This window comes from Hyaena hyaena, unplaced genomic scaffold, assembly GCF_003009895.1.
Source record: "Hyaena hyaena isolate Hyena2069 unplaced genomic scaffold, ASM300989v1 scaffold_331, whole genome shotgun sequence".
NCBI classification, from domain to species: domain Eukaryota; kingdom Metazoa; phylum Chordata; class Mammalia; order Carnivora; family Hyaenidae; genus Hyaena; species Hyaena hyaena.
In genome coordinates this window covers 1107311-1123300 of record NW_024080965.1, presented here as the reverse complement: position 1 = coordinate 1123300, position 15990 = coordinate 1107311, and the positions used below count along the sequence as shown (strand labels likewise).

The following is a 15990-nucleotide window of genomic DNA, read 5'->3' as shown; positions in this document are numbered from 1 at the left end:
GTGCGGTCCTGTGTACATTTGGCCTTGAGACCATAAGGCAATGGGGCCAAAGGTTTTGAACAGGAGTGACAGGACAGAATCTACATTTTTTCTTTCCTGCTTTGTATTCTAACCCTTACATGTCTGGACTCACTACCAGTCTCTTACATGTAAGAGTCAGAAAAAGATCAGGTGGAATCCCAAGCAGTTCTCCATAACCAAGCAGTCTAAAGCATTTAATTCCTTTTAGATAGGACCAGCACAGTAAGCAAGGCGAAGAGGTAGAAAGGAAACCTACAGTAACTCTGCTTAGGCATAAAGGTGGGAGCTGATCTGAGACACAGGCAGTAGGAACAAATGTCCTACAGAACATAGCTCCAACTGGGCACACAATAGGCTTCACAAACATACACACACATGACCATGCACTACACCCCCCAACACTACACTTACAGCAAATGAAACACCTGCTGGCCTTCTCATCCACTTGGGAGGTTTTTTAAGAGGAGGTATCAATGAGGCTTGGGCCACTTGGTCTGGCACCTGCAATGGTGGGAGAGGCTGGCCTTTGCTGAAGGAAGAAGAGATCTGAGGGCAAAAGGACACCTGCATCACTGGCTTGAAGTGGTGCTGCATCTACAAATTTGGGGGGAAATCCTTGAGACATTCAATCTGGCCACAAAGCCTGGACTCCCATTTTCTAGAGAACTGGTAGAGAGAGTAGGACTCTCATGCAGTAGGCTATTGGAAAGCCCATTGTATCCAAGGTCTACAATAGAGTGTGGACACAGAATGGATCTATAGGAGAAAAGGAAATAAGACACTTCCAAAATAATGGTTTCATAATGTTGGTCCAGAGCCCCTGAAATACCACAGGGAACATCCAAGAGCAAGAGTCAAGGTGAAGGCCTCTTTTGTATTGTGGTAGGAACTGACATCCTCCTAGGAAAATGGGTAGTAGAGCAAAGGTGCAGCCCTTCTAACTCAGACTTCCCAGGCCATTTGTCCTTCTCTCTACCCCCACAGAGAGCAAGCATCCCCTTCAGCATTCTCCACCAAGCCCTTCAAACCTTGTCAGCCTGCCTCATCTGCTGGACTTCGCAGCTCCCACCCATCACGGAGTACAAACTGATCCAGCCATCGAAGGAGGCAGCAGAGAACACTGGAGGGTTCTGAGGGCACCACTGCACATCAAAGCACCAGCTGCTCTGTGTGGGTAGCTTATATACTACCTGTAAGGGAACCCAACCATTAGGGAAACCCTGACTTAGATAAGACAACCCAGAACACACAGCTTATCTCCCCTCCCAGCACATACACAGAAAGGCCGGCCTACCTCACCGCTCACCAGGTTCCAGCACAAGATCTGGTTGTCCTTGGCACTACTGAGCAGCAGCTCAGCATCTGCCTGGCTCCACGACACTGACAAGATCCCCCTAAAAAAGAAAGGAAAGAGGAACTAACATTTGTTGAATGCCCACTATGAGTAGGGTGACATACATATCTTGGATATATCTCATCCATATAAAATGAGTGGTCTGATTTCATTTTACAAATGAGAAAAATGAGGCTTTGAATATTTAAGGAAACCCCAGAAGTCATACAGCCACAACAAGTCAAAGCCTGTGCACTGTGCACTGTATCATTCTGCCTCCCCCAGGTCCCTGCTGGATCGCCTGCTTTTCTTCCCTAACTGTGGAGTAGGGTCTATGAATCAGCATGAATTACACAAGCACCCATCCTTATGCGTGCTTTTTAGCCCACAAGGGGAGTGAGGATTTAACTCTTAAAAGTCCCCAAGAAGGCATAAAAGCAACATAGCCCTTTAGTAAGAAAGAACAGTGTGGGGTTGTTTTCTCTGTCTGCCATGCGCCCAAGAGTACAGCTTCAGGGGCAGGCCTGTTTGGAGGATAAACAGGAGCCAAGGTTTTCTTATTGAGAAGTCTTGGGGGCACCTGGATGGCTCAGTCAGTTAAGCATCTGACTTTTGGTTTTGGCTCAGGTCATGATCCTGTGGTTTGTGAGATCAAGCCCCACATCAGGCTCTGTGCTGACAGCACAGAGCTTGCTTGGGATTCTCTGTCTCCCTCTCTCTCTACCCCTCCCATGTGTGTGCCCTCTCTCTCAAAATAAATAAATAAACTAAAAAAAAGGGGGGGGGAGAAGTCTTGGAGGAGACAACCTCACCACTTAAAGAAATTAATATTATCCTTAGATCAGAGCCTAGGGACTCTCCCAGGAAGACTAAACATTGGCTCCAAATATTTGTCATGACCTCATCCACACTCCAATTTCTGGAAGTTAAATGGAATCTCAGGTTCTTCTCCATAAACTTATGCTCTCAAGAAACTCCTCTTTGTTGGGGCAAGAGCTAGGATTGTGAAACTGTGTTCAAGGGGAATGGCTTTGAAGACAGGGAGGATATCTGTTAACTAAAGTGAGGCATTCACTGCCTCCTACCCAGGTCAATGCCCCACCCATTTGCCAAGAATGTAGACAAGAGTGTGAGATATTACCTGCTATGGCTCTCCAGCACCTTAAGGGGAGAGGAGGCAAAGCGCAAATCCCACAGCTGAATCACTGGAAGACGATCATCTTCTGAGCAGAGCACCAATTGGGTGGCTACCTCTGGGTGCCAGGCCAGGCCTGAGCTGTGCATCTGTGAACAAAGCAGACCCCAAAGGGTGATGTAACCTGACTCTTCTGATTATAAACCTTTTCTGCCCAGTTGGAATAGGACAGGTTTTGTGTCTCTTCTGTGTGATAAGTGATGAACGTGAGTAAGTAATGAATAGTAGAAGCTATCAGATGAGCTCTGTTTAGCTTCCCTAAGCATTCACTCTCAATAGGAAATCTGATTAAGAGGCTAAGTCTGCCAGTGTAGCAGCTGAAAGCAGAATCCTGGCCTGGGGAAGAGCAGCTCCAAAGCATGAGAAGGAAGCCAGAGCCCAAGCCTGTATTCTGCCTCCAGAACTCACCCTGTTGCTATGATCGCTGACTCTGATGATAGGTTCATTCTTCCTGAGATCCCACACAACTGCCTTGCCACTGGGGTGAGCAGAAGCCAGAATGTGTTGAACTTGCCGGTTCCAAGCAAGTGCCTTGATGTCTTCTGGAGGCTGCTGAGGCAGGACGGTGGGGAGAGGGTGGAGGACAACTTGTCATCCTTTGGGCCAAGGGATATTTATTATTCCACTGCTCCCAACCACCCAGAGAAAGCCCAAGAGCAGACTTGGGCTTCCCAAACCCAGACAGTATCAGGGAGCTGGGGGTTAAATTTTCTAGAGAGCATCCTTTGGGGTACTGGTGTAGAAGCTGAGAGAATGGCAGGCACCCTTGGATTTTACTCCTATCCCAAGTTGCTCCTGAGAGAAGAGTCAAGATTTAAAACAGCCCTCTTATCTATGACAGAGAGAGAGGGAGAAGAGGAGGAAGGAAGGGAAACATAGACACATTAAGACATTCAGAGAAAATGAGGCAGAAAGAAAAGCCATTGCTATTTTTAGGACACAAGATGCTATCAAATTTATACTGAACTTACCTCACGATACTGTAAGCATAAGATAGAGAAGAGCCAGGAAGCAAAAAGATAGACCCAGTTATACACTGACAGGTTGGTACATAGAGACAGGCATACACAGAACCCCAACTGCAAAGGAGAACTAGATACAGAGGCAAAGCTGAGCCACCCCACAAAAAGGACAAGGGTATATATGGGTGTCCTGTTCTTAGCCCCACTCCCTGAGTGCAGGGTCCTACTCTACTCTGCCTGAGCTCTACTATGATAAATTGTACTCACACTTCTTTTCTCAATGCCTCTCACTGCCCTTCTTCATCTTTCTTCCAGAAACCCTGGGACAGTTAATAACCACAAACCACCCCACCACACACACACCCTCTCCTCTCTCCCTGCTAATGTTTGGCTGGTAATGTGTTAGTTTGTGGAACTTTATTGCCCTCCAGTGGTCAAGTCCAAAACCTCCTGTGTTCTGGCTTCCTCCAGGATTCAAGACGCTCCCTAGGAAAATCAGCTGCCCCAGGAACCTCCTTACCTGTGACTTGGATCCTGGGGTCATTGGCACATTTAGGTTATTCAAATCCCAAATGAAGATTTCAGAATCACTGGCCCCTGTGGCCAGGAGGTTGCCCTGTATGAAGAATAGGTCTTTGGAGACACACCATCCCAGGAAGAGGTAAGAGCAGGAAAGGGGGAAAGAGACCCACATTTGGGGTTTCCAAAGCCTCTCCCATAACAGCCTGGGAAGGGCACAAAGTTATAGACTGGAGGTCACAAGTGAATGTTTCCACACAGATTTGTTACTCTATGGCTTGGCCATGTCTGACCAACTGAAATGCAGTACCTGGAAAGGATTAAAGTCAAGGGCTCTGACAGCCCCCGTGTGCTTCTGTCTCTGGGCAATCGCAGGCTCCTTCCCCGAAGACAGGATGTGGGTCACATTATATAAAGTAAGCATGCCATTGTCCCCGCCGCCTGCAATAACCCCGGAGCCTTCCAGAAGCCCATTGCCAAAGCTCCCCCAGATCAGCTTGTAAAACCTACAAAGAGGAGAAACTGGCATCACCACCAACTCAGAACCATGTCCATAGGCAGAGAGCAGACATCTCTGTCAGCCTCTGCCACTATGCAGACATCCCCATCCCTAGATGGGGCCTGCCCTTCTCCCTCACTTACTAGAGACACAAGAGAGATGTCCTCACTTTAGTCCTGCCCTTTCTCTGAAAAAATATTCCATCTTTGTCATACTAGAAGTGAGGAGACCAGGCTTTTTTTTCCCCTAAATTAACATTACTAGGGTTATAGAGGTCCAGTGATATATATTTCAAATAAATTACTTCACTTAATCCTCACAACTCAAATAACAGTAACAACTAACACTTATTAAATAGTTCTTACATGTCATGCATTGTTTTAAGTACTTTACACGTATCAGCTAATTTAATATTCAATAACTGTTAGGTATAATTATTAACTCCATTTTCAATTGAGGAATCTGAGACACAAAAAAATTATGAATTTCTGTATATACAGTCAGTAATTTTATCCCTATTTGACAGCTAGGAAGTGGTGGAATCAAGGTGTAAAGCCTGGCACATTTATTTTAAAGCCTAATCTCTTAACCACCATAAAACACCATATTCTGTTTAGAGGAAGATCCAAACTCTTCTGTACCTGACTAGAAGCAGGTTCCCTACACCAACAGTTGCTGTCTTCTCTTCCCTCTCAAGCTGGAAGTGAGAAAGGACCTAAGGATCACTCCACCCTGTCTCTCCCATGTGACTAGCCCACTGGATCTGCTATATGGCAGCAGTGGGCCAGCCCTAGAAACACAGAAGCAAAAAGAATAAACACGCCTCTTGGGAAACACTTCTGGCTTTCTGGCCTGCATCTTACACAAAAGAAAAAGATGGACCTGGGTCCCTGCAGGCAAAAATAAGTCCTCTACAAAGCCCCTAGGGAAGGCATGTGAAATCCCCAAAGCTTCAAAGGTAGTCTTTTTTTTTTTTATTTTTTTTAATGTTTTATTTATTTCTAGGAGAGAGAGAGAGAGTGAGCAGGGGAGGGTCAGAGAGAGAGGGAGTCACAGACTCTGAAACAGGCTCCAGGCTCCGAGCTGGCAGTCAGCACAGAGCCCAACGCGGGGCTCGAACCCACGAACCGCGAGATCATGACCCAAGCGAAAGCCGGACACTTAACCGACTAAGCCACCCAGGCGCCCCAAGCTTCAAAGGTAGTCTTGTCCTCCATTTCACAGCTGCTAGCCAAGGCTATTTCCACAGCCCTTTGGAGAAGCCAGATTTCACATTGAATAATGTCATAAGATCCTTAACTGACATGAAATCTTCCCACACCCTGGGAAACTTCAGCCAAGAAACTGAGTGGGGTGACCAGGCAAGAACCTGCCTGACCAGTAATTAGAGCAGCACCAACCTGTTAGAAGTGAAGAGTTGAGCACTGTTTGAGACCAAGTCAGCAACTGAGGCAAAACAGCAGAGCTGACACAAACCATGGCTCTAAAGCTACTGTCCAAAAGGCCGTGTGTTCTAACATGGCACTGGTCTTAATAGGGCAGAAGAATGCATGCCACACTGGCTCAGAAGGCTGCCATGTCTCCCTGGGGCTGGAGGTCAGCATGGGCAGAGGGCAGGCCAACAGAATAGCTAGAGAAGCCCATAATAGGTCTTACGGGCACCAGACCTATGAGTGCCTATGAGTCTGGCCAGTGAAAAACTCACATGGGGGATGGCAGAAGATGTCACAGGAACTTTAGTATAGTCACAGCACCTGGCATAGAGATGGGAGACAAAGACACCTGACACCTCAAGGGGGAGTCACCAAAGAGTTAGAGAACAAGCCTAGTTAGTTTAGAGTGACCAAAATGCAGAACACAGAGTGTGACAAAATGATTTTCCTTCTGTAAGCATGTAGAAAGTACAGTCCTATGGTTACCATTTCACCAGTGAGGGTGATGCTGGAGCTCAAATAGGACATGATAGAGAACACCCAGGAGAGTGAGAGCGGCTAGGACAAGTTACACAAGAATCATTCAACGGACTCAAGGAATGTCAATCTTCTTTGCTCTTCAAATGGACAGGAAACAGTGTGTGTGTGTGTGTGTGTGTGTGTGTGTGCACGCGCACGCGCGCACGCGCACACATGTGCACACAGAAAGAGCACACAGCATGTAGGCAAATGAAACGAAATATTAACCACTGATAAATCTAAGTATATAATTGTTCATGTACTATTCTGCAACTTTTCTATGTTTGAATAGTTTAAAAATAAAAAGTTAAAAAACAAGATGAATTTTAGCTTGAAAACAGGATTTTTAGAGATCAGAAGAGATTTAAGGAGAATGTATAGGAAGAGTTCGTATGGAAAGATGGGAACTTTCAGAACATGAGAATACAGTTGGAATTTTCTGCTGAAGAGGTTTCCATGGAAATGGCAATGATGGGCACCATACAGCATCAAAAAATACAGATTCTTGGGGTGTCTGGATGGCTCAGTGGATTGACTGTCCGGCTCTTAATTCTGACTCAGGTCATGATCTGAGGGTCATGGGATCAAGCTCTGCATCAGGCTCTGCACTGAGCATGAAGTGTGCTTTAAGATTCATTCTCTCTCTCTCTCTCCCTCCCCCCCTCCCCTGATTCCTCTCCCTCACTTGCATTTTCTCTCTCTCTAAAATAAAAAAGGAAAAAGAAAAAGAAGAAAATACAGATTCTTTGCATTCCTACTTAGACCTTGCAAAGCAGAATTTCCAGAGACAGGCCCCCAGAATCTACATTTTTAACAAGAGCCCCCAGGTAATTGTAACAAACAAACAGGGTTGAGAACCCTTGTGTTGGATAAATCAGACTGACACCAGCCTAGACCAGTAGGGGAAGACACTGAAATTCATAAAGACAGAACCAGCCCTATGACCAGCTCATGGCTATGCTCCTGGCAGAGAGAAAAAAAAGAAGGCTAAAGAGCAAACATTGGAGCCTGAGAGATCAGAAGGTCAAACCAGCTAAGCTCAGCTGAGGCCAAGCTTTAGCTATTTTACAACTAGGAATATGCCCTGTGTAAATTTTTGCTTCCATACTTTATGTACTTCTTTGTTTGGAATTTTGCTTTTATTTACTTAGTAAGGTTCCTTTTAAAACATAACCACCTCAAGGGCATCCAGGTGGCTCAATCTGTTAAGCATCTGACTCCTGATTTTGGCTCAGGTCATGATCTCACAATTTGTGAGTTTGAGCCCCACGTCAGGCCCTGCACTGACAGTGCAGAGCCTGCTTGGGATTCTCTCTCCCTCTCTCTCTGCCTTTCCTCTGATTGCTCGCTCTCTATTAAAATAAATAAAATAAATATTTAAGAAAACCCAACCTCATGTTAGTGAACTAAAGTGAAAACAAGCCAAACTCGCCAAGGGAATCCAAGTTTCCTTAAAAGGCAGCAGTGAAGGCAGTGCTCCAAGCTGGAGAATGAAGACAGTGAAGTGGAGCAGTGGCTGAGAGAACTCCTTTCCTGAGGCCTAATATGCACCAGCTACAACATGCCTACATATCCCAAATTTATGGCAGAGAAAAACAGGGCCAGAGAAGTTAAAGAATATGCCCAAGAGGATATTAGATGGCAGCGCTGGGATCTGAACCCAGGACTATCCAACAGCAAAGCCCACGTTCTCTCTACTCTGTGATCTTGATGTAATCTCTAAGGAAGGCAAACCTTGGAAATGGGAAAACTAAGAAAGTACACAAAGTGATCTTTCTCTCTTGGTATTGTTCCTTATACAGGCACCCAAAAAGAGGTCATGGTGCTCCCCAAGTAGCCAGAACTACTACAAAGGTACTGGAAGATAATCACCTACTTTCTTCATGTTACTAGAGGGTGGTCACACAGAGGTTACAGAGACTACAAAAAGATCAAGGAACTCAGTGTAGACAGAGGGTGGAGTATTGCACATTATACACTGGCCTCTGACCCCATTCAGCCACAGCAGCAAAGTCCTCATTTCACAAGACAATACATAAATAATGTATTATTCTCCCCAAAACCTTTATTCTTGAGATTCATCTAACAAATCAAACCGCTTCCTTCCGTGCTTGTACTAATCCATATTGATTCTGATGCATCCAGTGGCTTTTATCCATTCCCTTTCTTCAGTCTATTTATAGCTTGAGGCAGTCTCTTATCCACACCCACACCAGTATATCAGAACATTTCTCTTTCAGTCAGATATTTCTAAATACATAGTATTTTTCTGATGCATCATGGCTTGATATAAGGGGATCTTCAGGATTCAAATGTGGTCTGGTGAAAAGGGCAGGCAAAGGAAGAGGGAAGATTTTTAAAAGTATGCATTAGGTAATAACGAAAAGACACAAGGAAGCTTTCTTTAAAAATACAAAAGGGAAAAAGAAAAGAGATTATGCTACAAAAAAGAAAGAGAAGGATGGGGCGCCTGGGTGGCTCAGTCAGTTAAGCATCCGACTTCAGCTCAGGTCATGATCTCACGGTTCATGGGTTCGAGCCCCGCACTGGGCTCTGTGCTGACAGCTAGCTCAGAGCCTGGAGTCTGTTTCTGATTCTGTGTCTCCCGCTCTCTCTCTGCCCCTCCCCTGCTCACACTGTCTCTCTCTCTCTCTCTCTCAGAAATAAATAAAACATTAAAAAAAAAGAAAAAGAAAAAAAGAGAAGGAAAGATTGGACATAAGACCTGAATTTAGAGCTCAGTAGGTTCTTAGCCGTCTTGTACAATCTCTTCTTTATATATAAGTGAGGAAACCTAAGACCTCCACTTGCACAAAGTCACATATCTCTAGCCAAGGATGCAACCCAAAATAACTGTGCTTTCTGCTAAATCATGCAAAAGATGCCACAGAAGGGGTGCCTGGGTGGCTCAGCCAGTTAAGTGTCCGACTTCAGCTCAGGTCATGATCTCACATTTTGTGGGTTTGAGCCCCGCATCAGGCTCTTTGCTGACAGCTCGGGGCCTAGAGCCTGCTTTGGATTCTGTATCTCCCTCTCTCTCTCTCTGCCCCTCCCCAGCTAGTGCTCTATTATTATTTTTTTGCTCTCAAAAATAAATAAACATTTAAAAATTTTTTTTAAAAAGATGGCACAGAAAAGAAAGAGGAAAGCATAAAGCAAAGAACAGGCAGCACTCTCTCTACCTTGATCATCTTGATCAATAGTTTGAGATGTGGATTTCTGAGTAAGTGACTGAACCCAGGCTGTAGCAGAAAGAAGTCGGTGTCTCAGGCCCTGGGGTGTCTAAGATGATTTCTTCAATAACACCCTAATAGATCTATGTCAAAGGTAGTTCCTTAGGTCTTTGGAATTGCAACTCAATCTGTGGACACAATTATAGAGATAGAAAAGAAAGTAGAGATGAAATACTATCAATAGTGTTAACTGTACTATTTATTTTGGGTATAGCCCCCAACCCCTGAAGGATCGAACAGGATATAAAGTAAAGTTTACGATTCCTAATTTGAGTACCAACATTTCAAAAAGGGTCCCTTCAACCTAGTTGGCTGCAAAACAAACTGATCATCACCCTTGAAAAGCTCTCAGGGCACTCAGATTAACTGAAGAGTAACCGTAACTAACTGAAATGGCGGATGTGAATGCCCAGTTTGGTAATCCAGACATTTCTAATGTCACTCATTAATTTAACAGATAATTCTTAAGCATCTAATGCTAGGTGATGTTTTAGGAGTTAGAGATATAGCAGTGAATAAAACAGACAAAAATCTTTGCCCACAAGGATCTTAGGATTCAATTTCAAGGTTTCTTAAACAATTATATTGCTTCTTTCTTAGAAACTATTAGCCCTAAGGAGCCACTACTGTGCTAAAGTTGTTGCTTGCTGGCTGAGGATAAGAGCTCTTGCCCATTGCCCCTCTTCTTAACTCCAGGAGCATAAAGGTTATTGAATTAGCTCACCCCTTTCAGAAGCCCTTTCTGAAATGCTTGCTTAGAGGCTAAGAATATCTCATCATTATTGGTAAACCTTCCAGTGGCTGCTCTTGAAAGGGAAAGAAATAAATAAAACATAAAAAGAGAAAGGGAAAGATACTAGAAATACAAAGAGATCTACAAAACTGTAAAATAAGGGATACTGTCAGAAAGTGATATAAGGGTTCAAGAAGAGGAGAACAATAACTAACCTTTCATTATTAGGTTAAACCATGAAAAGACAAAAGAGGGTACTTCTATCTAAATACCTTAATTTATCTCTCACATGGACCAAAACCTTCACAAGAGAATGCAGTTACATTTTGACCAATTATCTCTAAAGAGGGATGGACAAGATAAATTCTCTATAGGAAAAAGACTTATATTTTTAATCTATTAAGTTATAGAAATGGCACTTTTTAATAGTAGGGTAATACACGTATATTATTTACATTGCCTATATAACTCGAGTATAGAGAATATTCACATTTTCTCCGGTGGTATGAAAATTTGGAGACCACTGCTTCACACTGTAAGACACATCTTTACAAAACCTATAAAAGAGAAGTTGAATAATCGAAAGAAGGTAGATTTTGGAGTCAGACCTATGTGTAAATCCTAGTCTCTATGTAAAATGGGAATAATGGTATTTATTGCTTAGGCTCATTCTGAGGAATGAATAAGAAACACAGAGCCCCTAGCATAGTGCCTGACCTGTATACATGTGCTCTGTGAATGGCTGTACTCAGCACTGTAAGCCTGCCAGAGCCCTGAAATCCAGGAGTACCCAATCAGTGCCTAACCACAATGAGGAGATACTCATTCATTCTCCTCCCACTGGCAGGAAAGGAGATATTGTGTAAGGTTATCTTTACAAGAGCCAAGGGAGGAGGAAGTCAACATCTCTGGGCTCAGAGAGAGATCAGGCATTCATGGGTCCAGGCTTGTGTGAGGCGTCTCTAACACATGATTCTGCCTGATGCTGCTGCTGACCAAAAAGGTGCAAGTGAGTGTTTTTAAAATTCTTTTGTAAAATAAACCCAGAGTTAACTTCTCCCCAATTTGGTGAAGGTCCTTTTCCCTTCACAGATATCCTCATGAGCCCTGAGAAGCACACTTTACTCCCAGGATTCCTCATCAGGGTCTACCTCAGGAGCTGCCCTGCATACCTGTCAACGATTCTGACATAGTACCTGCTTGAGGCAGAAAGGACTCCCTTGCGTTTCAAGTCCAAGGAGGGGTCCCTGAAATCCACTTCAAAGATTTCCAAGGTGCCATTTGTACTAAAGGAGGCATCTAACTGCTGGGCAGACATTGCTAGGCACAAAAAAAGTTAGGAAGAGGAAGCATATAAGCAAAAATACATGCATGGACTTGGGGTATAAATGGTTAGGGAGTGGGGAGGCAGCAGAACAGGAGGGGACTGGGTATACCTTTTTTCAAATGGCAGCTCCAAAGAAAGCAAGAAAAATAGGAGGTGCCCAGGCTTGAACCATAATTCAAGGCTGTCCCCAGGTACCCCAAACACCTAATGTCCCCTTGCTTATGCTGCGAGCAAACCCCACCTTTCCATGACTCTAAAGCTTTCGCTGAAGCTCAATATTCTGGATATTAAGTTTCCCCTTGACCTATGTACTTCTAGTGGATCCTAGTCCACAGTATCATCATACCTGTGGCCAGATACACAGGGCGATGGCTGGCTGGGCTCCAGACTTGGACAGCTGGCCGTTCAAGCTCCTTTAGCTTCATGGTCCGTCCTATAGGTAGCAGAAAACTGACAGAAAACCTTTCAGCCTACTAAAAAAAGAAATCAGCAAGCTTAAGGGTCAGACCTAGGGAGCACCTGTGGACACAAACTCTTGTGTCTCTCTCCCCACAAAGGAATGAGGCATTTCAGGGCAATACAGGGTGACACACACATGACCATCTGTAGATCTGCAAGGACAGCTCACTTACCCAATTACTAAAATCTACAGCTTTAACCCCAAAAAGATATTTAAACACACTGGTTGCCACAGGCCCAATGGTGACGATAACCATTAAATCAGATAATCTCTCAGTGACCTTATCCATTCCCTTGGCTTTATATATCATCCATATGCAGATGACTCCCAAATTCATATCACCAACACTAATTTCTCCCCTGAGCTCTAGTTCTTGTATGTAACTGTTCATCAAACATTTTCATGTGGATATAGCAAAGATACCTAAGTTAGCCTGTCTAAAATGGAGTTTTCTATTCTACCACCTAATTCCCCCAAATCTGTTCTTTCTCCAGTTTTCTTTATCTCAGTAAATGATACTACTATCCACCCAATTGCTCAACCTGGGAAACTGAAGGTCACACTCGATTCTTTCTTCTCCTTTATCCCCTTCTAATTCATCATTAAGTCTTCCTGATTTCACTTCCAAAATGTATCTTAATCTGTTTACTTTTCTCTATCTCCACCACCACCCCTCTATTTGAAGACACCGTCATTTCTCACCTGCATTACCGCAATAAACTTCCAAATGGCTATCTTTATTCTACAATCACCCAATTAACTCTCTACCTAGCAGCAGAAGTGAACTTTTAAAATTTTTTAAAAAATGGAATTTTGGCATTCCATGCTTAAAATCTTCCAATGACTTCTATAGCACTCAAAACAAAACTGCACTCAAATCCCTTGTGACACTGCTTAAAGTCTCCAGCCTACCGCTTCAACCTCATACCTGGCTACTTTCCCCCTTTCTTCATTGTGCTGCAGCCACATTAGCCCTTTTGTTTATTCATTTCCTGGCTTTTTACTACCTGACCTTTTGTAAATTCTGTTTCCTATACTTTGAATGTTCTTCCTTTCATTCTCTGCAGGACTGGCTCCTTATCACATCTTTCTGGGCTAAGCTTCTCGCCCCTTCAGAGAGGTGAGCCACCCAACCAAAATCAGACTCAATTTTTTTTTCTCCTTGGCAACTTCTCATTATGTTTCTTAATATTTACATTGCTGATCTCAACCACCAATAAGTATTGGAGATACTTATTGTACAGGAGAGCTTGTACTGTGTTTTTGTTCACCATGTTATAACTAACTAGTGCCAGAACATCTAGGGTATATAATAAAGTGCTCGATAACATTTGTTTAATGAATGTAGACATCCATGTTAATTCTGTGGTTTCCAATACAATTCTAACACATGTTCAAGGTGCCATCCCACCAGGCTAGCAAAGTGACAGAGAGGCGTTTTGTTTTGCTTTGTCTGTTTTTAATGTAACACTGAACTTGAGGGAGGAAACTTAGGACCCATTGTGAACTGCTTTAGGAAACCACCTCAGGTAAGTCTCAACCTACAAAAATAGTAGGTGAGTATTACTCAATCTCTAACACACTTTCCAGCCTGAAGAAAGTTTAAAGCTGCCAATTCAGCCAAGATTCTTGGGGCCTCTAAACACTTGAGGTAACACCAGGTAACTAACGGGACTCGCCGCACATCCTATTATACAGTCACCACTGCCACCTGCTGGTCAAAGCCGTTTTCCCGTTTCTGGGGAGAGCCCTGGACAAAAGTAGGAGCCGCGTTCAGCACGGCGCATTTGACGGGCAAATCTCAATTCTCACATTGGTTCTATGCGGCGAGTACTATTATTACATACATTTCACGGGAAAGAAAACTGGCTGGGCTGAGATATGAACCCCAATCAGCCTCCATACCTGGGTGCTTTTAACCATTATATTAGTTCAAACTCAACTCCAGATGAGGTGTTAAATCCCCGACGGTCTAGAAACTGGGAAGGTGGGCTGTTCATCTCCACTCAACCGAGAGCCGAACAGACTCCCGCAGCAATGGAGGGCGCCAGCGACCCTCGGCACCCGGGGCCCTGCGGGGGCGGCGCGTACAGCTTCGCTGCAGGCCAGGCCGGGCCCGGGGTCCAGGGCGCACTGGGAGGCGCGAGGGCGGCACTGAAGGGTGACCCTCGTGGGGCCGCAGCACCCCGGCGGGGCCGGGAGAGCGGAGTCGGGTCCAATCCGAGGGCGGGAGCGGGCCGGGGTCTCCGCGGGGGACGAGGTTCCCCGGGCGCTCTCCCTAGAGTGGAGCGGCGCTCGGGGCCCCAGAGAGGCGGGAAACACCCACCTGCGCTGAGAGCCCGCGTCGCGGTAGCGCGGCGCAGCCAGGGCCGGTCTCCTCTGAGGGCCTTGGGGCTCGGCTGGGCGCCGCGGACGGCGGCTGCTGAAGGCCAAAAGTAGTCCTGGCGGCCGGGCCCTGCAGTCCGCACGCGCCGCGAAGCGCGGACTAGAGCGGCCGGCCTACCTGCGGAGAGGAAGACAGAGGATTCTGGCTCTTCGGGCTCCCTCACTGGCCTGTGATGGCGCGGTTCTGCCGCAGAGGGTCAGAGCCTGCGACCACTAAGTTCCGGCCTATTCAGTTAGAGCCAGCCTCCGGGAACAGCTCCTGAAAAGGGAAAATACTAACTCAGTATTTGTTATATTGGTGAAGACCTGGTACTAACTAGTTCCAGAAGCTCTCAGTGGAATCCTAATTGAAAAAGCAAATAGTAATCGAGCCCATGAACAGCGGTGACACACTACAAACCAGCAACAACATGCGCAAAAGCTTTTGTCTAAACGAATTAAGGGCTATAGGCATGCAGAAGCCTAGGTACTGTAGGCCAGGGGCTTCCTGGAGATTTCAGGGACGGAAGTCCGATGTCATACCTTGCAGGTGCAAGATAGGTGGTGTCTCAGAGAGGAGGAAGGGCCCGACTGGCTGGTAGGTGCCCTGGCATTTCCCATACCATGAATGAAAGAGGTGGGAAACAGATTAGGAATACCAATTCAACTCTGCAGGTAAATGGGAGTTAGTTAAAATTAAGGGTAGGGATGCAATAAGATGAAGATTGTATTTTGAGACAAACAATACGGATCCCCTTAGAGAGGGACCAGAGCTGAAGGCAGGGACTCAAATTAGAAGACTAATAGAACAGTCCAGGTACCAAGTGATGAAAGCCTGGATTAATATAGGAGCAATGATCGTAAAGGAAAACTCGACAGGATCTTGTGACTGATAAAGGTAAAGAGCTGAAGAGGGAGGTGAAAAAAATCAGATGGACTTTTTATGTTGACTGAGGGAATTATGGCATTTCCAAATAAAAAGGTTCTATCAGCAGCTGAAGATCTTCGACCTGTTATTTGATTCAAAACTTTAGTTTAATGCAGAAACTCCTGTATTTGCCTCCAAAGATGGTGAGACAGTTCCGTTATTTTACAATGGAGCCCCAAGTCACTGTGATACAAGCCTGGATTTCCTTTTTGTGGGGATTAGAGGGTTTGAAGTCCAGATGTTAGACAATTTAGGGCATTGTCTGTGCCTGCCCACTGTGTGTGTCTACTAAGTATTTCTTGAACATGTTAGTACCTCAACAGTGTATGAAACCTGAGGGCAAGTTTTCAGGGTGGAAAACTGAAGCTTAGACACCTTGAATTAGGGAATGAGACAAAAGCGTCATTGATGGGGGTGCTCTGAAAAATTTGAACCAAAAGTAGATCACCGTTGCAAGCAGGACA

General features: G+C 45.0%; 1 protein-coding gene across 2 annotated transcripts in view; it reads right to left on the bottom strand.

The window, feature by feature from the left end:
* Nucleotides 1-14551, bottom strand: part of SEC31B (SEC31 homolog B, COPII coat complex component) — a 36285-nt gene extending 21734 nt beyond the window's left edge. For both annotated transcript variants that reach the window (XM_039249261.1, XM_039249259.1), the window contains exons 1-10: nucleotides 14140-14551; nucleotides 12121-12224; nucleotides 11644-11767; nucleotides 4341-4536; nucleotides 4032-4127; nucleotides 2958-3101; nucleotides 2496-2638; nucleotides 1316-1415; nucleotides 1050-1211; nucleotides 433-567 (exon numbers count right to left, since the gene is read on the bottom strand). In XM_039249261.1, the coding sequence (XP_039105192.1) occupies nucleotides 433-567; nucleotides 1050-1211; nucleotides 1316-1415; nucleotides 2496-2638; nucleotides 2958-3101; nucleotides 4032-4127; nucleotides 4341-4536; nucleotides 11644-11767; nucleotides 12121-12199 (1179 nt within the window). In that variant the 5' untranslated portion in view covers nucleotides 12200-12224; nucleotides 14140-14551. The remainder of the gene's footprint in view (nucleotides 1-432; nucleotides 568-1049; nucleotides 1212-1315; nucleotides 1416-2495; nucleotides 2639-2957; nucleotides 3102-4031; nucleotides 4128-4340; nucleotides 4537-11643; nucleotides 11768-12120; nucleotides 12225-14139) is intronic.
* Between the last annotated feature and the right edge of the window lie 1439 nt (nucleotides 14552-15990).